Source organism: Mobula birostris, chromosome 21 (genome assembly GCF_030028105.1).
Source record: "Mobula birostris isolate sMobBir1 chromosome 21, sMobBir1.hap1, whole genome shotgun sequence".
Lineage (NCBI taxonomy): Eukaryota > Metazoa > Chordata > Chondrichthyes > Myliobatiformes > Myliobatidae > Mobula > Mobula birostris.
This window is the reverse complement of record NC_092390.1, coordinates 16,428,361-16,449,312: the sequence shown is the minus strand read 5'-3', so window position 1 is coordinate 16,449,312 and position 20,952 is coordinate 16,428,361. Positions and strand designations below refer to the sequence as shown.

General features: G+C 41.2%; 1 protein-coding gene and 1 long non-coding RNA gene across 3 annotated transcripts in view; one reads left to right on the top strand and one right to left on the bottom strand.

Annotated features, from left to right (window-relative positions):
- Positions 1-434: 434 nt before the first annotated feature.
- On the bottom strand, positions 435-6,080 carry LOC140185626 (uncharacterized). 2 transcript variants are annotated; one of them, XR_011882678.1, is made up of 4 exons: positions 5,836-6,080; positions 4,624-4,858; positions 1,329-2,003; positions 435-1,045 (listed from the first exon to the last, which is right to left on the bottom strand). It is a non-coding gene; the product is annotated as an uncharacterized lncRNA (long non-coding RNA). The 2 variants fall into 2 exon arrangements; XR_011882677.1 differs by lacking the exon at positions 1,329-2,003.
- The window catches only part of fbxw4 (F-box and WD repeat domain containing 4), a 169,717-nt gene continuing 154,187 nt past the window's right edge, over positions 5,423-20,952 (top strand). The window contains exon 1 of the mRNA XM_072239050.1: positions 5,423-5,772. Within this exon, the coding sequence (XP_072095151.1) occupies positions 5,579-5,772 (194 nt within the window). The 5' untranslated portion in view covers positions 5,423-5,578. The remainder of the gene's footprint in view (positions 5,773-20,952) is intronic.

Here is a 20,952-nt window from a genome sequence, read left to right as displayed (position 1 = left end):
GAGACGTGGACAAATTAGGGGTAGTCAGCATGGCTTTGTGCACGGTAGGTTGTGTCTAACCAATCTTATAGAGTTTTTCAAGGAAGTTATCAGGAAAGTTGATGAAGACAAGGCAGTGGATGTTTCTACATGGACTTTAGTGACGCACTTGTCAAGGCCCTACATGGACAGTTGGTCAAGAAGGTTCAGTTACTTGGCATTCAAAATGAGGTAGTAAATTGGTTTAGACATTGACTGTGTGGGAGAAGCTGGAGAGTGGTAGTAGAGGGTTGGCTTGACCGGAGGCCTGTGACTAGTGGAGTGCCGCTGGGATCAGTGCTGGGCCCATCGTTGTTTTTATCATCTGTATCAATGATCTGGACAACAACATGGTTAAACGGACCAGCAAATTTGTGGATGATTAGATTAGATTATGAGGACACGCAGTCCTCTTTTATTGTCATTTAGTAACGCAAGCAGTTCCTCCAGTATGATATCACAGAAACACAAGACAAACCAAGACTGAAAAACTGACTAAAACCACATAATTATAACATATAGTTACAACAGTGCAAAGCAATACCGTAATTTGATAAAGAACAGACCATGGGCACGGTAAAAGGAGGTCTCAAAGTCTCTCGAAAGTCCCATCATCTCACGCAGACGGTAGAAGGAAGAAAAACTCTCCCTGCCATGAACCTCCAGCGCCGCAAACTTGCCGATGCAGCACCCTGGAAACACCCGACCACAGCCGACTCCTGAGTCTGTCCGGAAACTTCCAGCCTCCGACACCGAGCACCAAGCACCATCTCTGCCAAGTGCTTCGACCCTGGCCCCAGCTGCCAAGCAATAGGCAAAGCTGAGGATTTGGGGCCTTCCCCTCCGGAGATTCTCGATCGCACAGTAGCAGCGGCAGCAAAGCAGGCATTTCAGAAGTTTCTCCAGATGTTCCTCCGTGCTTCTCACATCTGTCTCCATCAAGATGACACCAAGATTGGGGATGTGGTGAACAACGAGGAAGAGTATCAGAGCTTGCAGCGGGATCTGGACCAGCTAGAAAAATGAGCTGAAAAATGGCAGATGGAAATTACTTTATACTTTATTGTCGCCAAATAATTGGTACTAGAACGTACAATCATCACAGCAATATTTGATTCTGTGCTTCACACTCCCTGGATTACAAATATTAAAAATAGTTAAAATTAGTAAATATTAAAAATTTAAATTATAAATCATAAGTAGAAAATAGAAAAATGGGAAGTAAGTTAGTGCAAAAAAACCGACAGGCAGGTCCAGATATTTGGAGGGTATGGCCCAGATCCGGCTCAGGATCCGTTCAGCAGTCTTACCACAGTTGGAAGGAAGCTGTTCCCAAATCTGGCCGCACGAGTCTTCAAGCTCCTGAACCTTTTCCCGGAGGGAAGAGGGATGAAAAGTGTGTTGGCTGGGTAGGTCATGTCCTTGATTATCCTGGCAGCACTGCTCCGACAGCGTGCGATGTAAAGTGAGTCCACGGACAGGAGATTGGTTTGTTTGATGTGCTGCGCCGTGTTCACGATCTTCTGCAGCTTCTTTCAGTCTTGGACAGGACAACTTCTATACCAGGTTGTGATGCACCCTAGAAGAATGCTTTCTACGGTGCATCTATAAAAATGAGTGAGGGTTTTAGGGGACAGGCCAAATTTCTTTAATTTTCTCAGGAAGTAAAGGTGCTGGTGGGCCTTCTTGGCAGTGAACTCTGTTTGGTTGGACCAAGACAGGTCATTTGTGATATTGATCCCAAGGAACTTAAAGCTTTTGACCTGTTCCACTTGCGCACCACCGATGTAAATTGCGTCGTGCGGTCCACTACTCCTTCTGAGGTCAACAACCAACTCCTTCGTCTTGCTGACGTTGAGGGATAGGTTATTGTCTTCGCACCATGCCACCAGGTTCTTAATTTCCTCTCTGTACTCAAATTTAATGCGGACAAGTCGAGGAGTCACACTTCCGCAGGAACAACCAGGTTAAGTCTTACACAGGCTCTAGGAACACAAGTCCATATTTCATTGAAAGTGATGCCATAAGTAGATAAGGTCGTAAAGAAAGTTTTTGGCACATTGGCCTTCATACAGTAAATCAAAATATTGAGTGTAGAGAGTTGGCATGTTATGTTGAAATTGTATAAGATGCTGGTGAGGCCTAATTTGGAGTATTGTGTGCAGCTCTAAACACAAGAAGTTCTGCAGATGATGGAAGTTTGTGGGTTCAAGTCCCAGAGAATCCAGGGTGACCTTCCAGTAGAGTGGCACACTACTGGAGTTACTGATCAAGTACTGAGTACAGGAGTTGGGATGTTATGTTGAAGTTGTACATGATGTTGGTGAGGCCTGGTTTGGAGTATCCTGTGCAGTTTTGATCACCTACCTACAGGAAAGATGTAAATAGTTTGAATGAGTACAGAGAAAATTTACAAGGGTGTTGCCAGGATTGGAGGACCTGAGTTATACGGAAAGATTAAATAGGTGAGGACTTTATTACTAGGAATGTAGAAGATTGAGGGACATACAAAATTATGAGGTAAATAGGGTAAATGCAAGCAGGCTTTTTTGTCTACAGAATTTGGGTGGTACTACAACTTGGTCAAATAAGTGGTAAAACAGCAGAGGACCGTGTCCTGACATGGTTCACCCACTTTAAGAACCTGCTGGGAAGCCCTCCAACAATCACGGAAGAAGAAGAGGACATACCCACGATACTAACGCAAGACGACATCGATGATGGCCCATTCACCATTGAGGAACTGAAGAAGGCCAAATATGCGCTCAAACAGGGCAGGAGCGCTGGACCAGATGGGATACCACCAGATGTCCTGAAGATCTGTGACCTGGACAAAATCTTGCTGGACATATATAATACGGCATTGATGAAAGGCGACAAACCAGAACAGTGGTCACTCTCAAACATTATCCCAGTCCCCAAGTCTAGATCCCTCACAAAGACAGATAACTACCGCGGTATCAGCTTGACCTGCATCTTAGCAAAATTATACAATCGGATGACCTTGAATAGGATTCGCACCACCACTGACCCTAAGCTAAGATTCAATCAGAATGGTTTTCGGCAGAAGCGCACAACAGTAATGTAAATACTTGCTCTCCGTAGGATCATCGAGGAAGTCAAGAAGAACAACCTACCAGCCGTGCTTGCTTACATCGATTTTCGCAAAGCTCTTGACTCCATTCACCGAGGTAAAATGCTGAAGATCCTGAAAGCTTACGGAGTGCCAGACCATCTACTGAGAGCAATAGAGTCCAGCTATACCAAAACCATGGTGAAAATTATATCACCAGTCGGAGAAACAGCAGTGTTCGAGCTCCTAGCTGGTGTGCTGCAAGGAGACACTCTGACACCCTACATCTTTATAATCGTCCTTGGTTACGCTCTGCGTCAAGCTACCAAAGATTATGACAAGCTTGGTTTTACCATAAAACCAGGGCAAACCAAAAGGGTCAGACCAGTTACACTCACAGATCTCGATTTTGCAGATGACATCGTCCTGCTCTCTGACCAGATGGAGGAGGCACAGCAGCTACTGACAAACGTGGAAATTGAGTGCAATAAAGTTGAACTTCACCTAAGCACTAAAAAGACAGAGTACATGGTGTTTAACTGTGACGAAGGTACTCTCAAGATCATAGAGAATGATCGCATTAAGAAAGTCTTTGATTACAAGTACCTCAGGTCAAGAATGATGAATTTGGAGAAGGACATAAAGATACAGAAGGCGCTGGCGTGGAGGGCTATGAACGACATGAAGGAAATCTGGAAGTCGAACCTGACCAGAGGGCTTAAAAAGAAGATTTTCATAGCAGTCATAGAGTCCATTCTCACGTACGGATGCGAGACGTGGACACTCACCAAGACGATGCGTAAGTCTCCAAATGGTTGCTATACACGAATGCTCCAGATGGCTCTTGATGTGAGTTGGCACAGCACATGACGAACGTCGAGCTCTATAACAACCTACCAATGCTCACCACTAAAATCAAGGCAAGAAGACTGCAACTAGCGGGGCACTGTCTACGCCACCCCGAGCTACCTGCCAGCCTAGTCATCATATGGGAGCCCAAGCACGGGAAGATGAACCCTGGGCACCCTCCCAAGACTATGGTCAACACGCTCCTAGAAGACAACGGCACGGCTAATGTAGATGAACTGAACACACTGATCAGGGAGAGGGAGAAGTGAAGAGTCCGTCATCGTGCCCGACGCCGGCTCCCTAGGCCTGAGTCAACGTAGTAGTAGCACAACTTGAGGACATGGGTTAAGGATGAAAGGTGAAAAGTTTAAGGGGAACATGAGGGGAAAGCTCTTCACTGAAAAGGTTGTGATATTGTGGAAAGAGCTGCCAGCACAAGTGGTGCATGCAAACTTGATTTCAATGTTTAAGAGAAGCTTGAATAGGTACATGGATAGTAGGGGTATGGAGGGCTATGATCTGGGTGTAGGTCAATGGGACTAGGCAGATTAAATGGTTCAGCATGGACTAGATGGGCCAAAGTGCCTGTTTCTGTGCTGTACTTTTCTATGATTCTAATATATAGAATCATAGAAATTTAAGTTTTATACCAAAAAAGACTATTCATCTCACTGTGTCATTACCAGGGCAAAATAATATGATTTGGATGCTCCCACTTCCAAGCTCCTTATCTGTAGCTTTGGGGATCTTGGCTCTTCAAGTGTTCATCCAGTTAGAGTAGCATAACAATTTGCATAACGCTTTACAGCACCAACTGTACGATTGGGGTTAATTTCCTGCCGTTGTTTGTAAGGAGATTGCATGTTCTCCCCGTAATCGTGTAGGTTCGTTCAGGTGCTCTGGCTTCTTCCCACAAACCTAAAAGACATAAGTGTTAGGGTTATTAAGCTGTAGGTGTGTTATATTGGTGCTGGAAGCTTGGCAACATTTGCAGATTGCCCCCACCTCATTCTTGGACTGTGCTTGTGGTTGACGCAAAAAGTATATTTCGAAGTTTTGCTGTACATATGACAAATAAAGCTAATCTTTAATATGATGTGCATTTCTGGTTACAATACCCCCTTCAAAGGATGTTCAGATCTATAACATAATATAGTGGGGAAAAACTCAATTCCTTTCTAATCAGATGAACCTAAACCTTCGGGCTTCAACCGCTTTACAAATGCCGTTAGGAAATTAAGTCCGTGTATGTGTACGACCATTGCGTTCACACGTATCAATCCAATACATAAAACAATTATGCAAAACGTATTAGATGTCTCCTTGCAGTATTAGATGAAATAATAAAAATGCATAGAACAGTTGCTTGCAAATTCTCTCCCTGCTTACTTTTCCACTACAACAGATGATCTGCAGTTGTACTTTATCTAAACTCTGACATAAATTATATATATGCCACTGGAACAGTTGACACGACAGATTACACGTGTGTGTGACTCCCGTGTGCACGGCTGGAGATGGCGGCCGGCAGAGTATAGAAGGACGGGAAGGATGGGGGTGAGTGCTGGTGGAGGGGTGTGATTTGCTCTGTTCGGGTGTCAGGCTGGGCTGCCGTGCCCAAGGGGGTCGAGGAGGGCGATGCTGGCGCTGCTGCTGCCCCAGCTCCCCGACGACATCCTGCTGCTGCTGTTCTCGTACACAGACGCCCAGGCCCTGGGCAGGCTGTCGCAGGTCTGCAGGAGGTTCCAGCGGCTCATCGGCAGAGACACTCTGTGGAGGAGCATCGCCAAACTCTCCCTCAACACCGGCCTCACCCGCCTCGGCAGAGACGCGTAAGTAAACCCCGTTTTTAAAACCGATTCCCTTTTTTAAAAAAAAATGGAGGCGCGGCCTACCCGAGTCCGGGGTTTCTGGCGACCCGACCACCAGTCTCCATGGTTACCGCCCGTCACCTTTTCTGAACGTCGCTCGAAAACATTTAATTCCACCCTCTGCCTAAGAAAGTTTTTAAAAATTTCCACCTTCTTCATTGCTTCATTTTAATTTTCACATTACTTTCATTTTAATCCCACTAGCTAGGCGTTCTTTCCCCATTTATTTTCAGCATCGAAGCTCAATCGATCTGCTGTCATATGTTTTCTTTTATTCTTGAGAAATTTATTTTGAAAATTTTAATCCCTTATGTTAGGGTACATTGCTCAGTTCAGTATTTAGTTTCTGAATTTACGGGGAGGGGGCGTGGTTAGAAAGGAGGATTTAGTCAATAACCCTTCTAGGGAGGGCTGGGGTGTTGGGGAACGCAAAGGGAAATTGAAAATTTATTACCAAAGAACGTAAATTTAGGTAAAAATAATAATTTGTGATAGTTATGTTTTAATGAGAAAGGTGCACAGCAGATGATGGCATGCTGAATTCCTGGGTTCATCCAGCATTTTGCGTGTTTTGGGTGATTTTTTTTTAAATTTAAGGCTTTCCTTTATTCGTTAGTTTTAAAAATTTTAAGTCAAGGCTCGTTTTGGAAAATTATTTTTGTTATGTTTTGTTACTCCAAAACAAAACTAATTGAAAGAAGATCATGGAACCAGGAGATGCATGTGTACTTCATTTCTTACATTACTGGGGTATGTACATATGATGACACATGCCATATATATATCATAAATAATTTATTACAGGATATATGTTCTAACAAGGTCCCCCCCCCATAAATTCCAACCAGAAACTAAATACTGAACTGAGCAATGGACCCTAACATAAAGGATTAAATTTTTCAAAATAAATTTTATATACATATATATATATCCTGTGATAAGTTATTTGCACAACAAAGAATGCTTAATCAAACAATATATTTACAATGCAACACACAAAAAATGCTGGAGGAATTCAGATCAGGCAGCATCTATGGAAATAAATAAATAAATAGTCATGTTTTGGGCTGAGACCCTACTTCGGTTCAGGACTGAGAAGGAAGAGAGAAGATATAGATAAAACACACACACAGACAGATATTGAAGTTCTAGGGCTTGCTCTGTGATGGTTATAGGAGTTGAACTGCAGGAGGTGGTTCTCACAGCTCTGGACACCTTTCTTCTTGACATGTTGGCATACCGAGCAGTGCATGGCAAGCTGCTCAATGTGCTAATCTATCTCAGGCCGCTAGACAAAGCTTTGGGCTTGTGCTTTCATTTTGATCGGCATGTAGCTCATTCCAACACTTTAAGCAGGAGTTATCTCTTCAGCAGTATGAGTTCTTAGTTGGATATCTGCAGGCTTCAGTTCAGTATCTGTGAAATGCCATTCAGGCACGTTTTGTGGAATGAGTGAAACAGCTGATCTAATGTTCAATTCCATTTTAATGAATTTGTTCTCTTCTGATGTAAGCCATATTGCTTGTTTCTTGTTAGTTTTCACAATGTAAGTCTCAAGGCTGGTCAGTCCTGTGTCAATCTCATCATTATCAGATTTTTCATCAATAGTGTGCAGATTAGAGCCTTTTTTGGAACTGCAACTTGACTTTTTATCTTTTTCTCTTCCCTGCAGCCCATTTATTTTTGTTTGCCCGGCATGCTCTTTGTATGTGTCCTATACTGTTGCATTTTCTGCAAGTTTTGCCTTTAAACATGTGTTGCTGTGATGTATGTGAATACTTACAAAAAATGGTAACATGGTCTGTTCTGCTAGGCAGGTTTCTGATTAGACGTTGCAATTTTTTTCATGTTCACTTTCATTCCTGACTGCAACTCAACTGCTTCTGTGTCTGTTGTTTCCATTGATACAGTGACTTCAACTGCTCTTTCAAGTGTGAGTTATGCTACATTCAGGAGTCATTCTTGTAAGATTCCACAAACTAAAGAATCTCTAGGTGCATCATTAACCCCATCACTGAACTTGTAATGCTCAATCTGTTCAATTTAATCATGTACGCTGAAATGGACTCTCCTTTCTGATTCTGCTTATGAAACTTAAAGCATTCTGCAATTAACAATGGTTTTGGTTCTAAATATTCCCACATTACTTTCACGACATCAGCAAAGTTCATTTTGGCTGGTTTGGTTGGAGTAGTTAAACTTCTAAGCAAACTGCATACTTTCGTACCTTTTACACTCTGTAACACTGGCACTCATTTCTCATTGGGTTTTCCATTTACTTCAAGATACTGCTTAATTCTCTCGTTATACAATATCCGATTATCTGTTGTGTAATCAAATGTGTTTATTTTTCTGATATAGCCCAGTATTTCTGCTTTTTTTTAATTCATGATTATTATCATCTGCCACAGTGTATGAACTCTTCTTGGTCTTTTTTTCTGCCTCTCTCTCTTCCTCTTGTGAAGAAACAGACATTTTATGCTTGTTTTTTTTTAACTCAAACATCTCTTTTCTCTTTGTGAAGAAACAAATGTGCTGCTCTTCAATAGGTAGTCATCTCAGGTTCAGTTTAAAAGTTACTCGTCTGCACTGTTATGGATGTTTTTTAAATCCAAAACATAAAACTAATTGAAAGAAAAACACAGGGCCAGGAGATGTGTGTGTTCTTTGTTTCTCACTTTAGTGAGGTGAGCACATATGACATAGTGGCGTAATGAAGAATGCTATTCATGTGCTTTTACATATAACCCATAATAAATTATTTAAACAAAGAATGCTTAATCAAACAATATATCTACAATATTACTGAATTATTAAATACACAACAATTTTATTTTTATTTCTGAAGGAACACTGCTTGATTGGAATGGCCCCTGCATTGAGCACCTCATTCTGGTTGGAACGTTGAGATGGCCAGTTAGGGTAGTTTGCTGTATTCTCTTAACCTAAAGTGTGCTTTTGTGCTGCAAATATAAGGTCAACTAAAATTTATTTATTATCCGTTCTGCAGGATTAAAGTTGACTGGTATTACCTGAACAGAAGTGCAAATGCAAGGAATCACTTACTATTGCAATATTATGTTGCAGAACATAGAACACTACAGTACACTACAGGCCTTTTAGCCCATGATGTTGTGCCAACCTTTTAACCTACTGTAAGATCAATCTAACTCTTCTCTCCTACATAGCTCTCCATTTTTCTATTGTCCATGTGCCTATCTAAGAGTTTCTTAAATATCCCTAATGGATCTGCTTCCAACACCACCTCTGGCAGTATGTTCCACACAACCACCGAGTTCTGTGTTTTTAAAAAAATAAAGTTACCTCTGACATCCTCTCCTATGCTATCTTCCAATTACTTAAAAATTATGCCACCTGGAATTAGCCATTTCTGCCCTGGGAAAAGTCTCTGGCTACTCACTCCTTCATTGTCTCTTCCACCTTGTTTACTTCTGTGAAGTTGCCCCTCATCCTGCTTCACTTCAGAGAGAAAAGCCTAGCTCGATCCACCTATCCTCATAAGGCAATCTCTAATCCGGGTAGCATCCTGGTAAATTTCTTCTGCACCCTCTCGAAAACTTCTTCATTCTTCCTATAATGAGGCGACCAGAATGGAAAACGATATTCCAAGTGTGGTTAACCAGGGTTTTACATGCAATGTTTCAATAGTACAGTTATTTCGAGTTTATGATAAATGGTCTTAACCCGAAACATTGATTCTCCATCACCCTCCACACCTGCTGAGATCCACCAGCACTTTAATTTTTTCTTTACTTGCAGTCGCAAAGTTTTTGAGCAATTTGCGTGCAAATTCTTAAAATTGGAAGTCAAAATGAATCATCTAAAAACATAAATAAGGACTATAAAAGCATCTATTGGAATGTTTAAAATGAGGAAAGACTAGTAAAAGGCAATTTGGTTTTCTTATAATCTCTTATAGAATTAAGGAAATAGCAGAGTAAATAAATAATTCTTTAGTGCCTGTTTTCATTGAGGAAAAGCTTCTGTACAGACTGGAGAATAATGTATCTAGAGTGAGTGAAAAGCTGAAAGAAATTAGCATTAATTATAAAAATAGTTGAAAAAAATAATAGAGCTGAAAGCAGTTAAATCCCCAGGACTTTTTAACTTACAACCCAAGGATTTGAAAGAATTGGCAATGGAGATAGTAGATAAACTGGTTGTCATCTAATTCTTTTGCACCTTATTGTCTGTCTGCACTGCACTTCCTCTATAATTGTTACTCCTGTTATTGTTTTCCTTTGTGCTAGCTCAATGCTTTGTTGTAATGAAATGATCTGTATGGCTGGCATGCAGAACCAAATTCTTAGATGTACTGTACCTCAGTATTTGTGATGATAACAAACCAATTTCTAGAACAGTCCTCACAAATTGAAAGGAAGCAAATAAAACCCCTCAATTAAGGATAGGAAAAAGACAGCAGGGAAACTATAGATCAGTTAGTCTGGGGTAGGGTAAGTGATAGAATCAACAGAGAAGCAAGTATAATATATAAAGTGAGTGCTGTTTCCTGTAGCATACACAGGGGTGGTGGTCCTCGTGTATATTAGTACTGGGAACGGCAGTCCCTGTGTATTTTGTAGAATATTTTGATGTACATGTGTACAAATAAAGTTGAAGTCAGAAGTTTACATACACCTTAGCCAAATACATTTAAACTCAGTTTTTCACAATTCCTGATGTTTTATCCTAGAAAACATTCCCTGTCTTACGTCAGTTAGCATTACTACTTTATTTTAAGAATGTGAAATGTCAGAATAATAGTAGAGAGAATGATTTATTTCAGCCTTTATTTATTTCATCACTTTCCCAGTGGGTCAGATGTTTACATACACTTTGTTAGTATTTTGTAGCATTGCCTTTAAATTGTTTAACTTGGGTCAAACGTTTTGGGTAGCCTTCCACAAGCTTCTCACAGTAAGTTGCTGGAATTTTGTTCAATTCCTCCAGACAGAACTGGTGTAACTGAGTCAGGTTTGTAGGCCTCCTTGCTCGCACATGCTTTTCTAGTTCTGTCCACAAATTTTCTATCGGATGGAGGTCAGGACTTTGTGATGGCCATTCCAATACCTTGACTTTGTTGGCCTTAAGCAATTTTGCCACAACTTCGGAGGTATGCTTGGGGTCATTGTCCATTTGGAAGACCCATTTGTGACCGAGCTTTAACTTCCTGGCTGATGTCTTGAGATGTTCTTTCAATATATCCACATAATTTTCCTTCCTCATGATGTCATCTATTTTGTGAAGTGCACCAGTCCCTCCTGCAGCAAAGCACCCCCACAACATGATGCTGCCACCCCCATGCTTCACGGTTGGGATGGTGTTCTTCAGCTTGCAAACCTCACCCTTTTTCCTCCAAACATAAGGATGGTCATTATGGCCAAACAGATTAATTTTTCTTTCATCAGACTAGAGGACATTTCTCCAAAGAGTAAGATCTTTGTCCCCATGTGCACTTGCAAACTGTAGTCTGGCTTTTTTATGGTGGTTTTGGAGCAGTGGCTTCTTCCTTGCTGAGCAGCCTTTCAGGTTATGTCGCTATAGGACTCGTTTTACTGTGGATATAGATACTTGTCTACCTGTTTCCTCCAGCATCTTCACAAGGTCCTTTGCTGTTGTTCTGGGATTGATTTGCATGTTTCATGCCAAAGTACGTTCATCTCTAGGAGACAGAATGCATCTCCTTCCTGAGCGGTATGACAGCTGCGTGGTCCCATGGTGTTTATACTTGCATAGTATTGTTTGTACAGATGAATGTGGTACCTTCAGGCGTTTGGAAATTGCTCCCAAGGATGAACCAGACTTGACATCATTTTCTGACCTCAATTTGATGGAAAATTTGTGTGCAGAACTGAAAAAGCATGTGCGAGCAAGGTGGCCTACAAACCTGACTCAGTTACACCAATTCTGTCTGGAGGAATAGAACAAAATTCCAGCAGCTTACTGTGAGAAGCTTGTGGAAGGCTACCCAAAATGTTTGACCCAAGTTAAACAATTTAAAGGCAATGCTACAAAATACTAACAAAGTGTATGTAAACTTCTTACCCACTGGGAAAGTGATGAAATAAAAGCTGAAATAAATCATTCTCTCTAGTATTATTCTGACATTTCACATCCTTAAAATAAAGTAATGATCCTAACTGACCTAAGACAGGGAATGTTTTCTAGGATTAAATTTCAGGAATTGTGAAAAACTGAGTTTAAATGTATTTGGCTAAGGTGTATGAAACTTCTGACTTCAACTGTATGTACCAATGTTAGTAATGGAAAAATCTACATCAGTTTCTGAAAGAAAAGCATGATTAGCAAGTCTTTTTGACATAACTAGCATAAATAAAGGGAATCTAATAGATCCTGGTGGTGTATGTCAGTTTTGATGAGATACCGCGCAAAAAGTTACTAAATAAAGTCAGAGGAATTGTGGAGGGGGTATGTGTTGAGGATGGTCAATGGATAGAAAAAGTTTTAAATTAAATCTGTTATATTCAATTTGAAACGGTCACTGCAGAGGTGCTGCTTGGTTGGTGCTGAGTCGCTGTCTATTCACAATTTATATCAGAGATCTGGATGTAGGGACCAAGTGTCATATATCTGGGTTTCCTGACAATACAAAGCTGGGTTCTCTATCTCTGTGGCCTATGAGGTTGACGCAGAGAGGCTTCGGGGGATAACATCATACCAAGTGAATTGATCAGGATGTAGCAGATGAAAGATAATGTAGGAAATGTTATTAAAAACTAGAAACTCTAGAATTTTTGAAAAAGTTAAGTGACTGAAATTCTTAACATAGAACTAATAGAAAGAAAAACAGGGGAGACCAGGGAAACGTGAAAACTTCATTTTTACTTTTACTGAGATGGACAAGTATAATATAGTGGCATAATGACATGTGTCATTCACATACTTTTACATATATCATGTAATGAACCTGTAATGTTTAAGTAATACTAGACAACGGGGTGACCCATTGGGGCACCCTTTGAGAGAAGGGTAGTGCAGTCTGATGTGACCAGAATGAACATTAAATTTTCCTGAATGCTATTGGTGTCACATTGCTTTGGAAACTGAAGTAGAAAACCTCAGTTTATTAAAGAAGAACGATGCGTAGCAAAGCAAATATAGTTGCTCCTCATTTAATGAAGGACACTCCTGATGGCATAATTTCTGGTTTATCTGCCACCCTCGTGCCTCTCATTGTCATTCTGGAGACATGCAGCCCTTTCATCCTCCGTCTCTTCATCTCTTCTGCTGTTTGTTGTTTGTGTCTGATCCTGGAGATGTGCATGCCTGTCCTCCTCTGTCTCTTCTTCTCTCATCTTTTTTTGTTCTGACTCTTTGATCCTGGAGTCGTGTGGCCCTGACCTCATCTGATTCTTGTTCTTTCCTTCTCCTTGCTGCTCCCAATGACGTTTGACGTCATCTCTTGACCATAATGTCCCCCTTCCCTTTCCATGCGGCATAATTAGGCTGACCATTTTTTTCACCCAAATGCTGGATAGAAGATACAAAGCAGTAACCCAAAGGATGCTGATTATTCTTGATGGTGTGGTTGGTGCTCTCCTAAATGGACGTGATATAGTCACTGCTGTCCTTTGACTGCAGCAAAGGGTTTGATGGGTGTCTCGAAGTACGTCATTACAATAAGATTTAATTATCTCTTATTGATGGGTGGCAGTTAGATCTGTCCCAATCCTGCACATGCTGATGGTGATTAGCAGAATGTGACCCCTTGAAGTAGAGCAGCCCTGCCCTTTTTCTCCGGTAAATGTTGCTGCTGAGGCTGGCCATGCGTATGCGTCGGGCTGTCACGTCCCAATTTCCATGATGGCTGATCGGGTCTCGGGTTAAAAGGGAGCCTGTTGATTTTTGCGAATGAGCAATTTTATACGAATATATAAACCTGAACTTTGTCTGCATTCTGTAAGTTAGCGCATTTTAATTCGATTTAACCAAAAAGAGTGCTGCTGTAATGCACCATTTATGCTAATTGGAGGTCACAGACAGACAGAGCATGAGAGTTTTAGTAGTATATAGATTGTAAATATATTATTTGATTAAATGTTCTTACAACAATCAATCCTTAACCAAACAATGTATTTACAATATACTCAAATATTAGTAAAATATAAAATAGACAACAATCCTCCCTGCTTAGCTATAAACTCCAACTCAATGTAGAATGCATTACAACTTGTATACAGTATATTATAACTGCTATATAGACATCCACAGCATAGTAAAATTTTAATTATCCCAGTCAAGCCTGAATATTTAATCGCTGTGGAGGATTTCTCACTCTTGTGGAATAATGTCTTTCCTGACCAGAAAGGTCGGAGAGCACAGTTGTGTAATCCATGCACATCAATGGTGTGACCACAGATGCTTGGTTTAAATAATTCACACTTACTGCATTGTGCCCTGAGCCCATAGTCTTCTAATCTTTGTAACACAGAATGAAGATTTTGCAGATGTTCCTTGTCATCCTTACTAGTAACAGTGAAGTCATCCAGGTAACCAATTCCATTTTACTTGCCTGTTGTTAGTTTTCACATTGTAAATCTCAAGGCTACTTAGTCCTATGTCACTCTCATTAATAGCATGCAGATTTATGAAACTCATTCTGAAACTGCAACTTGACTTTTTATGTTTTTCTCCTTCCTGTACTCTTATTTATTTTTGTTTGCCCAACATGCTCTTTGTAAGCGTTCTACTTTTGTTGCATTTTCTGCAGGTTTCACCTTTTGACTTCACTGGTCTGGTGTATGTGAGCCCCTACTACAACAGTAACACAGTTTGTTTGGCCAGCCAGGTTTCAGTTTCGATGTTCCAATTTTGCTCACTCTCATTTTCATTCCTGACTGTAACTCAATTGCGTGTCTGTCTGCTGGTTATATTGATAAAACCATTTTAAATGCTCCTTTAAAGTTGAGTTATGCTTCATTTAGGAGCCATTTTTGAATGCTTTCATGTAAGATTCCACAAACTACAGTGGCATGCAAAAGTTTGGACACCCCGGTCAAAATCTCTGTTACTATGAATAGCTAAGCGAGTAAAAGATGACCTGATTTCCAAAAGGCATAAAGTTAAAGACGACATATTTCTTTAATATTTTAAGCAAGATTACTTTTTATTTACATCTTTTACAATTTCAAAATAACAAAACAGGAAAAGGGCCCAAAGCAAAAGTTTGGGCACCCTGCATGGCCAGTACTTAGTAACACCCCCTTTGGCAGGTATCACAGCTTGTAAACACTTTTTGTAGCCAGCTAAGGGTCTTTCAATACTTGTTTGGGGGATTTTCACCCATTCTTCCTTGCAGAAGGCTTCTAGTTCTGTGAGATTCTTGGGCTGTCTTGCATGCACTGCTCTTTTGAGGTCTATCCACAGATTTTCAATGATGTTTAGGTTGGGGGACTGTGAGGGCCTTGGCAAAACCTTCAGCTTGCGTCTCTTGAGGTAGTCCATTGTGGATTTTGGGGTGCGTTTAGGATCATAATCCTGTTGTAGAAGCCATCCTCTTTTCATCTTCAGCTTTTTTACAGAGGGTGTGATGTTTGCTTCCAGAATTTGCTGGTATTTAATTGAATTCATTCTTCCCTCTACCAGTGAAATGTTCCCTGTGCCACTGGCTGCAACACAAGCCCAAAGCATGATCGATCCATCCCCGTGCTTAACAGTTGGAGAGGTGTTCTTTTCATGAAATTCTGCACCCTGTTTTCTCCAAACATACCTTTGCTCATTGCGGCCAAAAAAGTTCTATTTTAACTTCATCAGTCCACAGGACACGTTTCCAAAATGCATCAGGCTTGTTTAGATGTTCCTTTGCAAACTTCTGACGCTGAACTTTGTGGTGAGGACACAGGAAAGGTTTTCTTCTGATGACTCCTCCATGAAGGTCATATTTGTGCAGGTGTCGCTGCACAGTAGAACAGTGCACCACCACTCCAGAGTCTGCTAAATCTTCCTGAAGGTCTTTTGCAGTCAAACGGGGGTTTTGATTTGCCTTTCTGGCAATCCCATGAGCAGTTCTCTTGGAAAGTTTTCTTGGTCTTCCAGACCTCAACTTGACCTCCACCGTTCCTGCTAACTGCCACTTCTTAATTACATTACGAACTGAGGAAACGGCTACCTGAAAAAGCTTTGCTATCTTCTTATCGCCTTCTCCTGCTTTGTGGGCATCATTTATTTTAATTTTCAGAGTGCTAGGCAGCTGCTTAGAGGAGCCCATTGTTGCTGATTGTTGGGACAAGGTTTGAGGAGTCAGGGTATTTATAAAGCTTTGAAATTTGCATCCTATAACCATATACAGGTTTCCCCCACCAAACGAAGGTAGAGCGTTCCTATGAGACGGTTCGTAAGCGGAAATGTCGTAAAGCGAAGAAGCAATTACCATTTATTTATGTGGGAAAATTTTGTGAGTGTTCGCAGACCGAAAAATAACCTACCAAATCATGCCAAATAACACATAAAACCTAAAATAACAGTAACATATAGTAAAAGCAGGAATGATATGATAAATAGATAGATATACTTTATTAATCCCGAGGGAAATTTGGTTTCGTAAATACACAGCCTATGTAAAGTAGTACTTCTCTACGATTGCCTGCACAGATCTCCATAGCGAAAATCTCACACAAGCGCCGTTGGCACAAACGCGCTCTCCAGTAACCTTTAAACTATGAAGCTGCTAAATCACGTAAAAGTACACAGCCTATATAAAGTAGAAATAATGTATGTGCAGTGTAGTATCACTTACTGGAATCAGGAAGACAGCTTGCCGAGCAAACTGATGATGGTGTGTTAGGCTGAGTCGTCGCAGGTTGGGTGGTGCAGTGGCTCCCACCCTCCGGGCCGCCGACCCAATACATTGCTGCGAAGAACGCAGCAGTAGTTGGGAAGCACACAGCACATCTTTAAGAAAAAAGCCAAAATAAACATGCTAATTAATTAGGTGCCGCCGACACATAATTGTCGGCCCAGATCAGAGGCGATGCAATCGGAAATCGGCACTGATCTGGGCCGACAATTACATGTCGGCGGCACCTAATTAATTAGCTTGTTTATTTCGGCTTTTTTCTTAAAGATGTGCTGTGTGCCTCCCGGCTACTGCTGCATTCTCCGTGAATTGGTACAGTATCTGTCCGGGGCCCAGGTGTTGGGGTGGTGGGACACGGGGGTATCATCTCATCGTCGATCAGGGCAGGCAGCTCATCTTCTCCTATGACTGCCTGCCTCGATGTCGAAGGTCGAGGTCCGTCGTCTGCTGTGGCTGATGCGGAAGGCTTGCTTGACCGCTGAGCCTCGCGCATTTTTCTATCATACAGTTGTTTGTAAGGACTCAAACCATCCTGCAAATATCCCCTAAACCTACGTACGCTTTCAAAATTAAAGTCGTACTTTATCATTGCAGCGAAAATCTCACTCAGTTGCTTCACATTCAGTTCGCTACTGCGTTCGGTTTCGATTGTTATCCTTTCCTCTTCCAATTGCATCAGCTCTTCATCTATCAGTTCTTGGTCATGGGATGCCAAAACCTCTTCAACATCATCTTCGTCAGCTTCCACAAGCCGAACTCACTTTGTCCTTGCTTCGTTCACCACGATCGAAACGCTTAATTATGTCTAGTTTTACGCTAAGTGTAACACCCTTACGAGCTCTTTTAGGCTTTTCCGATACCTTAGAACTCATCTTGCAAACGGCTGCTCACAGGCACGTGTTAAAGCAATGTCGTTCCGAATCCGGGGGAGAGCGGCTGCTCGGGACGCGCGCTGCCTTTCTTCATAACAGTGAAAACAGCTTCTGAAAGTGAAAACAGGGTACTAATGTAAGCCTTTCATAACAGTGAGGTTTCGTAAAGTGAACGTTCAAAAAGCAGGGGACACCTGTAACCATATAACAATTACAGCACAGAAACAGGCCATCTCGGCCCTTCTAGTCCGTGCGGAACACTTTCTCTCACCTAGTCCCACCGACCTGCACTCAGCCCATAACCCTCCATTCCTTCCCTATCCATAGAGCTGTCCAATTTAACTTTAAATGACAACATTGAACCTGCCTCAACTACTTCTGCTGGAAGCTCGTTCCGCACAGCTACCACGCTCTGAGTAAAGAAGTTCCCCCTCATGTTACCCCTAAACTTTTGCCCTTTAACTCTCAACTCATATCCTCTTGTTTGAATTTCCCCCACTCTCAATGGAAAAAGCCTATCCACGTCAACTCTGTCTATCCCCCTCATAACTTTAAATACCTCTATCAAGTCCCCCCTCAACCTTCTACGCTCCAAAGAATAAAGACCCAACTTGTTCAACCTTTCTCTGTAACTTTGGAGGTGAAACCCAGGTCACATTCTAGTAAATCTTCTCTGTACTCTCTCAATTTTGTTGACATCTTTCCTATAATTCGGTGACCAGAACTGTACGCAATGCTCCAAATTTGGCCTTACCAATGCCTTGTACAATTTCAACATTACATCCCAACTCCTATACTCAATGCTCTGATTTATAAAGGCCAGCATACCAAAAGCTTTCTTCACCACCCTATCCACATGAGGTTCCACCTTCAGGGAACTATGCACCATTATTCCTAGATCCGTCTGTTCTACTGCATTCTTCAATGTGCTACCATTTACCATGTATGCCCTATTTTGATTAGTCCTACCAAAATGTAGCACCTCACATCTATCAGCATTAAACTCCATCTGCCATCTTTCAGCCCACTCTTCTAACTGGCCTAAATCTCTCTGCAAGCTTTGAAAACCTACTTCATTATCCACAACTCCACCTATCTTAGTATCATCTGCATACTCACTAATCCAATTTACCACCCCATCATCCAAATCATTAATATATATGACAAACAACATTGGACCCAGTACAGATCCCTGAGGCAGACCACTAGTCACCGGCCTCCAATCTGACTAACAGTTACCCGCCACTACTCTCTGGCGTCTCCCATCCAGCCACTGCTGAATCCATTTTACTACTTCAATATTAATACCTAACGATTGAACCTTCCTAACTAACCTTCCGTGTGGAACCTTGTCAAAGGCCTTACTGAAGTCCATATAGACAACATCCACCGCTTTACTCGTCAACTTTCCTAGTAACCTCTTCAAAAAATTCAGTAAGATTTGTCAAACATGACTTTCCATGCACAAATCCATGTTGACTGTTCCTAATCAGACCCTGTCTATCCAGATAATTATAGATACCATCTCTAAGAATATTTTCCATCAATTTACCCACCACTGACGTCAAACTCACAGGCTGATAATTGCTAGGTTTACTCTTAGAACCCTTTTTAAACAATGGAACAACATGAGCAATACGCCAATCCTCCAGCACCATCCCCGTTTCTAATGACATTTGAAATATTTTTGTCAGAGCCCCTGCTATTTCCACACTAACTTCCCTCAAGGTCCTAGGAAATGTCCTGTCAGGACCCGGAGACTTATCCACTTTTATATTCCTTAAAAGCGCCAGTACTTCCTCTTCTTTAATCATCATAGTTTCCATAACCACCCTACTTGTTTCCCTTACCTTACACAATTCAATATCCTTCTCCTTAGTGAATACCGAAGTAAGAAATTGTTCAAAATCTCCCCCATCTCGTTTGGCTCCGCACATAGCCGTCCACTCTGATTCTCTAAGGGACCAAATTTATCCCTCTCTATCCTTTTGCTATTAACATAACTGTGGAAACCCTTTGGATTTATTTTCACCTTACTTGCCAAAGTAACCTCATATCTTCCTTTAGCTTTTCTAATTTCTTTCTTAAGATTCTTTTTACATTCTTTATATTCCTGAAGCACCCTCATTTACTCCAAGCTGCCTATATTTATTGTAGATCTCTCTCTTTTTCCGAACCACGTTTCCAATATCCCTTGAAAACCATGGCTCTCTCAAACTTTTAAAGTTTCCTTTCAACCTAACAGGAACATAAAGATTCTGTACCCTCAAAATTTCACCTTTAAATGACCTTCATTTCTCTATTACGTCCTTCCTATAAAACAAATTGTCCCAATCCACTCCTTCTAAATCTTTTCATATCTCCTCAAAGTTAGCCTTTCTCCAATCAAAAATCTCAACCCTGGGTCCAGTCCTATCCTTCTCCATAATTATATTGAAACTAATGGTGTTGTGATCACTGGACCTGAAGTGCTCCCCAACACATACCTCTGTCACCTGACCTATCTCATTCCCTAACAGGAGATCCAACACTGCCCCTTCTCTAGTTGGTACCTCTATGTATTGCTGCAAAAAACTATCTTGCACACATTTTATGAACTCCAAACCATCCAGCCCTTTTACAGAATGGGCTTCCCAGTCTATGTGTGGCCTTTCCTAACGAGGACTGGCCATCACCTGGCCTTTCCTAACGATGACTGTGAACAAGCCATAGCCCTAATAAGCTAACTAAGGTCTGAGACCTTGGTAAAAGTTATCTGAGGGCTCAAATCTCTTGGGGTGCCCAAACTTTTGCATGGTGCTCCTTTTTTTCACTCTAAAATTGTACAAAACAAACATAACACACTAATCCTGCTTAAAATGTTGAAAAGAACGTTTCATCTTTAACTTTTATGACTTTTGGAGATCAGTTCATCTTCTACTCACTTAACTATTCACAGTAACAGAAATTTTGACCGGGGTACCAAACTTTTGCATGCCACTGTAAAGGTTCTCTCAGTACATCATTAAGCCCATCACTGAACTGACAGTGCTCAGACAATCTTCAATTCAGCCATGTAATCTGAAATGGACTCCCCTTCCTTTTGATTCTGCTTATGAAACCTAAAGCATTCTGCAATCAACAATGGTTTCCTTTCTAAATGTTCCCACTTCCACGATACCAGCAAAGCTCTTTTCAGCTGGTTTGGTTGGAGCAATTAAACTTCTAAGCAAACTGTATGCTCTCTCACCTGTTACACTCAGTAAATCTGTCACTCGTTTCTCATTGGCTATTTCATTTGCTTTAAAATACTGCTCAATTTGCTTTAGTATTTAAAAAGTCCAGTAAATAAAATGTGCCATTCTTTCCGATGTAACAGCCATTTCTGTTCTTTTTTAAAATTATTATTATTATCAGTGTTGGTTGCCCGTTGTTTCTGACAATGACGTAAGC